This window comes from Rhincodon typus, chromosome 10 (assembly GCF_021869965.1).
Source record: "Rhincodon typus isolate 14 chromosome 10, sRhiTyp1.1, whole genome shotgun sequence".
Taxonomy (NCBI): domain Eukaryota; kingdom Metazoa; phylum Chordata; class Chondrichthyes; order Orectolobiformes; family Rhincodontidae; genus Rhincodon; species Rhincodon typus.
The window spans coordinates 40098185-40110557 of NC_063341.1; the positions used below are offsets into that span (position 1 = coordinate 40098185).

Below are 12373 nucleotides of genomic sequence, written 5' to 3' on the forward strand. Positions count from 1 at the left end.
TACATATGTTTCTAGTATGTATCAATTGGACAATGCGTATGTATTCTCGCTGATGTGGCCTGTTTTATGTATTGCAGGAATGCTGGCAGGTAGAAGTGGGGATAGAGAGATTACACAGTTGATATTAGTACGACACTATCCTAATCCTTAGTTTTTATTTGCCTGCACATGGTTTCTTGAGGGACGCTTGTGATCAGCTCTATGTTTAGTTTAAATCAGCTTGTATGTGTTCGACTGTGTTTGTGGAATGGTTTGGAAATCAACACGATAGATCACATAATCGTGTAGAAAGTACTAAGTGTTGGGAATGTGAAAGCTGAGTGGCATTTGGAACTGACAGCTGCTGTACACGTTTGCTGTCGCTTGACTAGTAACATGGATTGAAAATCCACCCAGCACCTGTTGCAGTTCACCAGCTCAGTGCACTGAAATCTACACTTACATAGCTGCCCTTTAGGCTGCTTTCTTGGATTACAAATTACCAATTGCGGAGGCAACAAGCCATTTCAGTCACTTACAATAAATGTATTCCAACGAAGCACTGTATTTCTACAATAATTCTCAAAATAATTCTGCTTTCAGTACAAAGCAGCAATCGAAGGAACCAAACTGGCCATTGTAATAAATCATTCAAGTTTGTACAAATTCCCCAATGCAGAAAACTATGCGTTTGACAAGAAGGTTCAAAACAGGTAACGCAAGTGACGGAATCCTATATTTAATTATGGAGCCAAATCAAATCCAGTGCAATTGTATACAACGAGCATTGTCATGCCAGGACCTCGCAGATAAATTTTGATTACTTCCAGAAAAAAAAGTTTGGAATAATGTTTTCGTGGCCGCAATAAGGGTATTTGCAAATTCTTGCTTTAAACTACTAAAAAGGCACAGGAACGACCAGCCGATCCGGAGCTTGTGGTGGTCTCCATGATGCACGCAAAACTCCTTTGGAATGCCAGCCAGCGTCGATATCAGCAGTGAGGTCACATTGCAAAATTTGGCACTCTGAATTTCAAGTGTTGCATTTGAGAATGGATAAAAACAATGCGAATTAGGAATTCAGATTAATTTGAGTATACATTTGTAAATAAGGTTGTTTTATCAAAAGGACGCCGTGTTTGAAATAGGGCACTTTTTTTTTACAAAAAGAAGCAATTTGAGATTGCAGATCATTGGAAAAGAGTGTATTTTGCTAACAGCTTTCAAGCATTATGTACAACAGCAAATGTATGTGTGCGCGGTGCTAATGGTGTGCAGACAGTAAGTGAGGCTTGAATCCATTAATAATCTGCCTCTCAAAAATAAATCTGAAATTGGTTTATTTTGTGAGCTGCCAATAGACTGGCTATGGTGAGAAAGCTCAAACTGAGCCGATATTGTCAGTTCACAATAATCCCACCGATCCTTTCTTGTTTCGTGTTCATTCACAACAGGTTGTTGTCTCCTCCTTCTCCGGGGATTACAAATCGGTTTAAAATGACGAACGGTTTAGATTTTACAGTTTCCAAACAGAGCAAAGCTACCGCTGTTAGCTATTTGAATCTTTGGAATTGTTTCTGGTATATTTCCGATGTAAATATATGGAGATCACATATCCTCCCTTGTTAATAATGTGACGGTGGGTTGTCTTACAAGTCGGATCAAGTATATATTACAGAAGCAATTTCAGATGGTTAAGATCGTCTCGTTATAAATTCTCCAGCTAGTGAAATTTCGGATTGGCGCCTTGAATTGAACAAACCAACTAATTTGCAACAGCCCCGCTCTATTTTTTGTAATATTCTGAAACCAGAGGGATATCTACTACTGTTTAGTTAAATGCAAGTGTGTTCCAATAAAACTTTCTATTGAATACTTGACGGAATGACAGTAAAGCCGTTTTTGCAAATGACAGATTATGTCAAATAGCAACGGAACAGGTGAAATCGACTCGCGACTTGAAAGACAGTATGTAACATAATTCGGTTAAAGAATGAGGAACTCGAAGATAGCATTCTTGAAATCGGATGATACAAGAGCTTGCCAGTGGCAGAACTGGAGAGTGGTCTTGCTGCTGACATTGACTCCCTGGGTGCGGTCCCTTTAAGAGAAGCCTGGGGTCTCTTCCCCGGCTCGACGCTGACGTCAGAGCCACGTGACGCCCCCTGTCGGATAAATGGCGATTGACAGCCGATTGAGGAGCAGAAGGGCTTTCCGCAATCCTCCGCTACTCGAGCAAGTTAACAAACAAAAACTTTGCACTCTGCCTCATTCGGCTAGCAGGCCATACACCAGCCTTATGCATAAGTGTGGAGCAGGGTCCGGCCAAACAGCGGCGAGATCAAAGCAAAGGAAAACGAGCCAGACCCCAACTGCCTCGATCTGCAAAGTGCTCGATGAGAAATAAAAGAGGAGGGGGACTTCTTGGAAAGGACTGCTGGCGACTTGTTCGGCTTTGAGCCATTCGGAGCCACTCCACTAGGGGGTCTGGAGACTGGAGATTTGCTTTGAAGAAACTGGGCCGATCACTTCCACAATGACTCTGGGTGCCGATATGTCTGATCATTCTCTGCTCTCTGAGGATACGGATATTGATGTGGTCGGTGATATGAACGGCAAAGAGAGCAAATACGGCAGTTTTCACTCGGACAATGATTCCGATGATAACTTGAGCAGAAACGTTTCTGAGAATGTGGAGTCTCCGGAGTTGTCCGGGCGATCTGACCCCAGTCCGACGCGGGCAAGTGACAAGCCGTGTAAAAGTACCCTGGTGAAGCCTCCTTATTCTTACATCGCCCTGATTACCATGGCCATACTCCAGAGCCCGAAAAAGAGACTGACCCTGAGTGAGATCTGTGAGTTTATCAGCAATCGCTTCCCTTATTACAGAGAAAAGTTTCCTGCTTGGCAGAACTCCATCCGACACAATTTGTCCCTGAACGACTGCTTCGTGAAAATCCCCCGGGAGCCCGGGAACCCTGGCAAGGGCAACTACTGGACCCTGGACCCCGATTCCGCAGACATGTTTGACAACGGCAGCTTTCTCCGTAGGAGGAAACGGTTCAAAAGGCAACAACCGTCCGAGATCTTGAGGGATCACAGCAGTTTCCTGCCAAATTTCGGATATGGACCTTATGGCTGCGGCTATGGCATACAGTTGCAGAATTTCCATCACCCCCATCACCACGCCAGCCCCAGCACTTTCCCATTCCAGTCCCCACATTGCGCAGTGCCATCTCCAGCCTCAATGTTTCCGACTCCAGCCATCCCCTCGCTTTTGCATGGCAGCGACCTAACCAGGAAATCGTTCTACCCACAGTTGAGTCCCACTCTACCCAATCTGCAAGGATTGAAAGCTGACCCGAGCCAGTCCAGGCCTTCCTTCTCCATAGACAATATCATAGGGGCTGCTCCCTCAAATGCCCCCGGGTCGCCCTATTCAGGCCCAGCTGGAAGCCAAGCACAGGTATTGGCAATGTTAACCCCGGCACTGACTCAGGCCCAGACCCCACTGAACTTAACGCACGAAAATGTTCTACAGACTGGACAGAACTTTTCAAGCAAACTCACAAATCTTAACACCTGTCACTATTAATTTTTTCGTCCCACGGCAGGTAGGAATTATGCATTTTTGAATATTTGGAACCACGCAAATATTTCTGGGAAAAAAGACAAAATATATTTATCATGTGTATATATGTAAAATACAAAGTATGTGTGGGGAATACTGAATTCTTAATGCCATACTTTATAGTGTTCTCTGTACTGAATGTTAAAAGTCTTTTCAACATGTTGATCCAATATACTGTTCAAACACTGTTGAAAGACGGTTAGGGATCCTCAGGATTATTAAACTTTTTTTATTATGTAAACTGAGTAATTTACGGACGAATTTGTCGAAAGGAGAATTAATAAATGAATCTTTTAACATTTCAGTTATCATTACGGTTTAGTCCCTAACTATCAATTTTGTTTTTTGTAATTATTTGTACATAGACATAGGAAAGATGTGCAGCTCACGCACTTCACGCCTGCTGTCCCATTGGTTGTGCATCGATCTATTTTATGAGGGATGTCTGTGAATAATAGTACTGTTTGTTTCAAAATGTCCATCCGGTCTTTTGGTGTAAATTAATAAATGTTTTAAACTCTGAAACATATGTCTTCAATTTGTATAAAATGTTCGCACATAAAACTTCAAACCTACTTTTAAGAAAGTATCCGTGCTTATGATTTACAATTATGTTAGCAGAGCTAAGGAATAGCTGTAATAATACTTTTCAGTTGTTAGCATATTCTGCAAAAATGTGTTGACATTAACTATTGAATTGTTCATAAGAGTTTTCAAGTTTGATGGAATATTTTGAAAATCCTGGGGTTAACACAAATAAATGGCATTTCTCAAATTAACGATTTTTGGGGAAAGAAGTTAAGACGCCCATTTGGTTTAACTAAGGGGTCAAGGGACATTAATTTGAAGTGTTGCTGAAACTAAAGCTTGGATTGTTTTATTTCAACAGCTTTTACATTTAACACATATGTTAATTGTTAACGATTTAGTGAATGCAATGAATGCACATTTGAAGTTCGTAATTTCGGTTCTGAGGTGAAACCAAAAGAACAATCAAGATATTTCTGATGAAATGTAATTGCGGCTGATCTTTTTACATTTTCATTTGATTGATCATTCTATCAAAAGGCCTTCTACGTGTTTTTGAACAGAACAGCAAATGTTGGAAGGGCGTTTTTAATGGTGCAGGTATCGACTAGAGTAAAAAAAGTTTCATACAGTATATTTTCCAAATTCTTTATTCTCATTAGGCGTGGTTTAACTGGAATCTCCATGTGAGTTCACCTGTACTTTGGTTAGTATTTACTGGTAGTTGAGGATCGTTTGATCTAACAATATGCAAACTTTTGGTGCTTGTTGATCAGGTGACAACTGGTTGGAGCTGCTCCTTGGTAACTCCTCGGACGTCAGTGGCTTGTTGGTAGATCTGGGTTTTGGATTCTATTTTCCGGACAGCACTAATGTGCAGAAGCTTTGAATCTGCTGTAATCCACATAAAGCCGGCGAGTTTGTTTATGTTGCTGATAATGCCTCGTCCTGAATAAACGACTCCCAGTGAGCGGTCTCAGCTCCAGCTGACACATTTGCTTTTGAAAAACGATCTCTCCTCTCAGCCAGTTGGTTGTCTTTCATGTTTGTGTTCCTTTGCCTGGACAAAGGTTGTTTAAGACTCGAGGATCCGCGCCACAGGAAAAAATAGACGGGCAATGAATCTATTTTAAAAGTTTGCTAACTGCATATTTTGCTTCGAATTGCAATTTTTTTTTAATTTGTTGAGACTGTGTGCAAATTCCTACACTACTGCATATGGTTCTGCTGACACGCTTATTACCCCAAGGTAGCTCTTTTTGAAGGTTTCGATGATGCGAAAATATGTTTTCTCCGCAGTTTCAGTCCTCAAGATGTCAGTGCAACTGTTTTTAATTACTGACATCAGTCTGTACATATCGGCCGCATAATTTCGACTAATTGGCAAAAAATGAAGACAATCTTCCAGAATCAGCCAGAGGATAAAAGGAACACGCCTAATGAAAATATAGTCTCTCTCTTGTCGGGCCCATCTAGGATGCAATTTAAAAAATCACATCACATCGACAAGATTATTTTTAATTATTCCAATATTTCCTCTCCCGCTTGCGCTTCCCTGCTTTTGCAGGCTTTTGGTGCATTTCAATGTGTAAGACATGATTGAAATATACCATAGAATAACCAGGCATTAATCTTATTTATAAGCTGCTATTCCCTTACGTTTCCTGGAAGAAGCAATTATTTTCAGCAAATGTTTTATGGCTGCCATTCTCATAGCATGGATTCCTTCATCCAAATTAATGGTTCAGTTTAAGAAACTGGCCTAGGGGAGGAATTATCTGCACCGGTTAAGTTCATGCGCCATAAAAACAAAATTCTTTGTTTTTTTTTATTTGAGACTTCCGGCATCCACAGTATTTTGCCTTTAGTTTTAGAGGTTAGTGTGCCCATTAATTTCTGTCATTGGACGCCATTAATTTATAAAGCATTTGAATCCTTTGGAAAAAAAATGCCAGTCTTATTGGTGATAGAGTCTGGTATTAAACTTTGAGAATTTACGCAATCCAGAAACCCGAATTGTAAACGCCGGCTTTAATGTGTGTTTAAAATTCAAATTTGCGTTGTTCTCGGGTTTAAAGCTGGACAATGGTTTTATAAAAGATTGCAAACACACATGAACGGTCAGGAGAGGTGCCTCGGCCTCGCTTTTTGCTTGCGTTTGAATGTTGTCTTGCAATCTGTGAAGCTCTTTGAATGGCAACTGAAACCGTTCACGCACATAAAACATTTGCGGTGTGCACAGCACGAAGCCACACACTAAATAAGGGTCTTTCGCCTTCAGCATAAATCTTCTAAGGACCGTGTTAATAAGGGATTGTTTGCAACAATAGCAATAAAATCGCCTAAAAACAGTACCTGTTTTGCAGTTAGTTGTGTAAATCTCACGTTCTCGTTCAATGGCTCGTCACGGGCGCTGGAGGTTGGATTGCTTTAACCCGAGTGAATGCTGCTAAATGTACAGTTTACCGGTCCGCTTAATAGAGGTTAGAGTTTCAACCCTTCCCCCTTCTCATTCTAAAGCGGCTTTGCCTATTAACTGGATCACAGGATTCTTCTGAACGTGGCTTCAACGTTGATTAGGAGGACTTTTTAAACCTACGAAGTGGAAAGGGAGTTAGTCAGCTTTGTACCAAAACGGTGTGGCTGTTAGGCCAAGCAGCGGAAGCGTGTTCGAAGTGAAGAATTCTTGAATTGTGACGAGACACCAAGGATAGGCATCTGGTTGGCATAGAATCAAACATTTTACCTTCCGTGGGAATATAAGAAAAGTGCAAACGCATGAAACTGCACTTTAAGGGGATTTTCGACATCCTGATTCAGCAGAAGGAATCTTGAATGTTGTAGATATTAATTCTTACATTTAAACATTAATGTAAGCAATTACTAATGACATGCAGTTGTATTTAGCAAAAATGCAAAATAATATCAGCAGAACATTTGGAAAATGTGATGCATATTCTTTTTATCTGATGAACGCATTCATGGGTTATGATATATTGAAGAATATTAACTATTTCTTAAGAGCCTACGATAGATATGTGGTGTGATGTTGTACGTTGTTTATTGTTACATTCCTAGTTACAAAGAAAAGCATATGTATTTTAGTTCAAAAACAAAAGAAAACTGGGAGTTCTAAACCAATTAGGACCTTACGTGGACTGTCACGTTTAGTACCAGGATTAACACGAGCTAACAAATAACGGGACTTTTCACAACGCTGATGTTACTGAATGGACCTGCAGTTTAAACTATGATCTTTTCACATGTAGAGATAACTATTTGATACGCTGGTGTTTTGCATTCGTATGCCTAAAAGTATTACACTTTCAAAGATGTTAAGACCCGAAAATTTACACGCTTTAATTTCGAAGTGTCGGGTGTTTATTAAATTTGGACTGAGATATTTGCTGTGCTTTCCCTTTCGAAGATACGCACTCAAATCGATCGCTTAAAATGCAAAAAATGTTTCCAAATCTAAGCGTTAAATACTTTGGGTTTTTCTCCGGCTAATCTCCCAAATGAAACAAATAATGTTAGTTGACAGAAGAAAGTGCAGTTCAGTTAGAGGTTCCAAAAGAAAAGGCAAGTTCTTTCATGACAGGACAAAAACAATGTGTTGTTTTCACCTCTCGCAATACATCTGGCGAAAAAAAATCTGATACTGAGTTGGCAGTGTTGCACTTAAAGTGTCGTTTTCCTTTTCATAACCTGATAAAATATCAAATTGAGAGCTTCTGCATGTTAGTCCCCCGCAACAGGTGTCGGGTTCACTCCGAACGAGGGGTTCCTTTGATTCTGAGATTATTGGTGTCATCCATCTAAACTCAATTCAGATGCAAATCGTGTGGGTTCTTTTCCTGCTTTGATGGCGAAGAGAGTGGTCCAAGTACAAAATTGTTGTGCGGCTGGAGGATGTGTGTGGTGCGTAAACGCAGTTGTTCGAATGGCTTATATGACACTGGATCCTCACAGTGATTGTTATCAAAGAAAGACTGGGAATGTCTCGGAGAAAGTTACTCCATTAAAACGAACAGAACAAGGATCAAGCAGGTAAGAAAGGCAGAAATATTTTCTCGACTAATTTTATTTGCTCCTCTTAAAATGACAATTTCGTTTAAACCGCATGCTACATTTATAGTCGTTGTTTGTAGAAAATGGATTATTAATGTCACAAGAAAGGTCATTACTGGCCTTCTCTCATTATCATCTTCATGAATAATCTGTGAACAGAAATTAAAAACCAGCTTCATGAGAATGCAACAAGAAGATATTTTCTCGGAGAATCAAGGCGTCACTTTTTCAACATTTTGTATCAACTTGCTTTAGATTACAAATCCAGTAACTTACGTTTCTTCTTAAAACTTATGTATTTCATGAACTGATGTTTCATATCACAATGTTATAATACTCAAAGGGTTCGGAATCCCATTTTATCCCTTACATTTAAAACTAAATTATTGACGGCAAATGACAAATCACTTAAGAAACATTGCTAATTTTGTTTTTTTTAATACATTTTCAACTCACTGTGGCAAATTGGTAGATACCTGCCCTCGTCATTTAAGCACACAGAATGAGCCGGGTCTTGGCACAACTCAGAAATGTGCTGAAGATGTATACAGCGGAACTCTTCTCGTAAAATACACTTTCTACCGGCAGACTCGCTCCATTAAAAGAAATGAATGAACAATTTTGTTTTGCTTTTCATGTTTTCGCTGGTAACCTCACCCGCAGCTTTTTACTTAAGTTTTGAATTGGCCAAAATGGGATGATTGAATTAAAATGTCCACGATGTATGAGATCTACAATTATAATAGTTCAAAGGCCTTCCTTAAGGTTAATGTCAACGTAATGATCGATGTCTATTTTATTCATCACATGTCCCTCTGCATCTCCTTTGCAGAACACTATTATTTTTTAAATTGCCGTTAGTCGCTTCATGACAAAACCAATGTCTTCTTGGGGCTTACTTTGATCACAGGGTTTGAAATACAGAATGGTGACTGTTTTCAAATGTCACAAGGAAAAGCGGACAAAGTCCTGTTTATATGTTTGATGTTCAGGCACAGTAAAGAAATTTAAAAAAAGTGAAAAAAAAAACGTAAATAGTAAAACACGGTTTAACGTAAGTTAACCATAAAATGCGGCGGTGAATTAAATTAGTTTTAAAGAAGAAAAAAAGCATGCATTTAATTATTTACTTGAGTGTTTTGGAAAACACAGTAGGAGTCTAAACTAAATGTTCATAGATGGATATTAAATATCCCCAAATAACCTATTATTTATAGAATGCTTATTACTTTGATATTAATATGGCCTGTAGATGTAAGATTGTGTTTTTTTTTGGAGAGATGGTTTGGAACATCAAGGAACCCGGATTCTCTAAATCATATCTGCCTCAAGTTACGTTTTGGTTTGGGACTATTTTGGATGCTCAGCCTCAGCACCTCCGAATGGAATAGCTGGATCCTTCAGGCAGTAACACCTTTCAGTTCCTCCGATAGAATATCCACCCTGGAGACATTGCCTGGAATGGCAAAGTAACTGCACTTGCAATCTTAGCAGACATAGATCTAGGTAAATTACTATTTCCTAACGCACTCCAACACAGTAATACCTCCTTTCTATTTCCCGTAGCTTCCCCGCTTGCAAAACAGAAGAACTTCGAATTGGACTTACTCGATTTTGAACAAAAGAAAAATAAATTGGAAGAGAAAAAAAATCATGATATGGTGATAATAATTAAACTTCTGCTAAGAGTAAAAAAAAGTAAGCGCAAGAATAATTATGCAATGCTGAAATGCACACTTTATTTTCAAAGTGAAACCTTTGTGGTGAAGGTGAAAATATATTTGTCATTTTGAAGATCTGCTGCTCCACCCCATGGCAGCTTCTGTGCAACTCCTTCTATAAATAAGTGATGTCTTGCTGACTTTATTTTAAAAATCTTCTGAAAGACTATGGAGTAATTGCAAGTTTCATACATCTATACCAAGTTATCGCCAGACAATATTGTGCCGTTAGTTTTTCAACCTTAAATTCTGAAATAAATCCAACGTTACATTTTTGTGTTTTAACTGTAATTCTCAGAGAAAAAAAATTAAGAGATGTTACATAAACTTAATTTTGCGCAGGCTGTGCCCACATAAACACGCACCCATATAAACATATATCTACACGTGCGCAAACATAAGCAGAGCACTCAAGGGCGCAGTATTCTCATACCCATTTATCTTATGCAGAACATTTGGGTTCTCAACACTCATCTGCAAAACAAAGAGCAATTTTACTTTGCAGAAATTATTTGTGTGAACATGTAAAGGACAATAGTATCAAAAGTCCGCTTACAGTCTTTTCTTGGCAAACTGCAAGGCGCCTTTGAAACTGTTTCACTCCTACACGACCAGCAAAGATCATGAATTACATTTTACCCTTTTTCCATACTAAGTGCAGCGTCTGGTGATGAATGAGCCATGTTCGTAGAAAACTAATTGGATTGCTTTCTGATTGGCCTGGGTGTTCAGACTGTAAAATATATATCATTGTGGAATCCATAGGATTCTTTTTTCGTTTACCCATCATTGCTAAATATTTATGGCATTTAAATGTTTCGCATTCGTTTAAAATATAAAGTAACTATCGAATGGCAAAGCAGATGTGATTCACTTTTATCCTGTAATTTTTTTCCTTGCGCCTGTCTTAGTTCTGGAGTTCCTAAATATAAACACACGCCCACAGATGTTTATATTATAAATATCTAAAAGAAAATACTAATTAAAATAAACGAGTGCCCGAGCCATAAAATGATAACAGGTCAATCAGAATCTTAAAAGAAAATTGATCAAGCTGTAAGTTCTGAGGAAGAGTCTCTGCCGTATGTTAATCTGTCTTTAGCGTATCTTTATTCTGTCGTTAGTTTAGCTTTAATCTATCTTTGGTCTAACTTTTTCTGACAGATGTTGATAAGTCTGGTATGCAATTCCGGTAATTGTTTGTGTTTCTGATTTCAAGCATTAATGTGTTATAATTGCATCCAACTGCGAACATGTCCATACATTCAGAGAAAACTGAACATTTCTTGGACACTGACTCTATCGGAGTATATGCATCAACTAAAATAATTCGTACAGTGGTATGAAAGGATTTGCAAAGGAAACGTGCAATTGTCAGAAAATCGTTTTTGTCAGGTCAGTGCCTTTGTCGGTATTGTACCATGGCAAGTAATACAATGAAAACAGTAAACTTCCTGCACGGTGTATCACTGAACAAGATTCTAAAGAGTTAATTAAACTGTTCAAATTCAAATAATGTGTATAATGCAAGATTTAAAAAAATGTTTTATACTTATTAAATATCGGGAACATGTACGTATTTCAGTGATTTGTCGTTGTCGCTAAAGAAGTGCCATATCTGTAGGAATCCTGTAGCGACACTGACTCGGGTGATAACCCGCTCGGTCCACATAACCATGTGTACTGGTCACGTGCTAACATGGCCATCCAGCGAGGATTTGGTGTGCCAGTCCACTTGGAGCTACCTCTATGTCCATCAAGATCTCCAAACGTGAGTCAGTACGTACCATATTGTGGTGAAATGTGCGTTTGCGTCTCGCTGCTTCTCACAACCCTTATCACCCCAGTATCCGTGTGCCCTTCAGCGTGTATATGTTAATTTGTACGGTGAACAAAAGGTTTCAGATGCTGGAAACACTCGGTTTGTCAGGCAGCATCTGTGGAGACAGGATGGTAGGCTTACTTACGGGTTCAGGTCGAGAACCGAACCAGAACATGATTTACGTGAAGCGTTACCTTCCGTTCCCATCTTCGCAGACTCCGCCAGACCGGTCAAGCTGTTTCCCTGTTTTCTGAGTTTATTTCTATAGAAGTCCGTCTTTTAAGTCAGGTATCGCTGTGGCTATCATGATGTGCAAACACGTGTATCCCGTGCGCCTAGCAGTTTGTATAAATGTGTGTGCGACTTCACCTTTGTGCAAATTTCTTTTATCAATTCATTTGATATCGCGCATATATTTGTGTACTAGTTAAAACAATTATCCCAATAAAGCAACCTTGTTTGTTTGTTTTTAAGGAGAAGTCTACATATCTTATGTTCGTTTCCATATTTTAAATAAGCGGTTTCTCTTAGATGCAAGACAAAAAGATCCTGGCCACTTAGTTGGACTGTCGAATGGCTGTATTTTAATACCAGTGCCACTAAGCAGAGCAAAGCATGAGA

The 12373-nt window shown here is 39.2% G+C and overlaps 1 protein-coding gene across 1 annotated transcript; it reads left to right on the forward strand.

Annotated features, from left to right (window-relative positions):
* Nucleotides 1-2094: 2094 nt before the first annotated feature.
* On the forward strand, nt 2095-4091 carry foxd2 (forkhead box D2). The gene has a single exon (XM_020537380.2). It carries the CDS (start codon nt 2516-2518, stop codon nt 3572-3574), a length of 1059 nt encoding a protein of 352 aa, XP_020392969.1. The 5' UTR covers nt 2095-2515; the 3' UTR covers nt 3575-4091.
* Nucleotides 4092-12373: the final 8282 nt, after the last annotated feature.

Excerpts from the sequence above, each read along its gene's own strand:
- foxd2 (XM_020537380.2), top strand. The coding sequence starts at position 2,516 with ATGACTCTGGGTGCCGATATGTCTGATCATTCTCTGCTCTCTGAGGAT.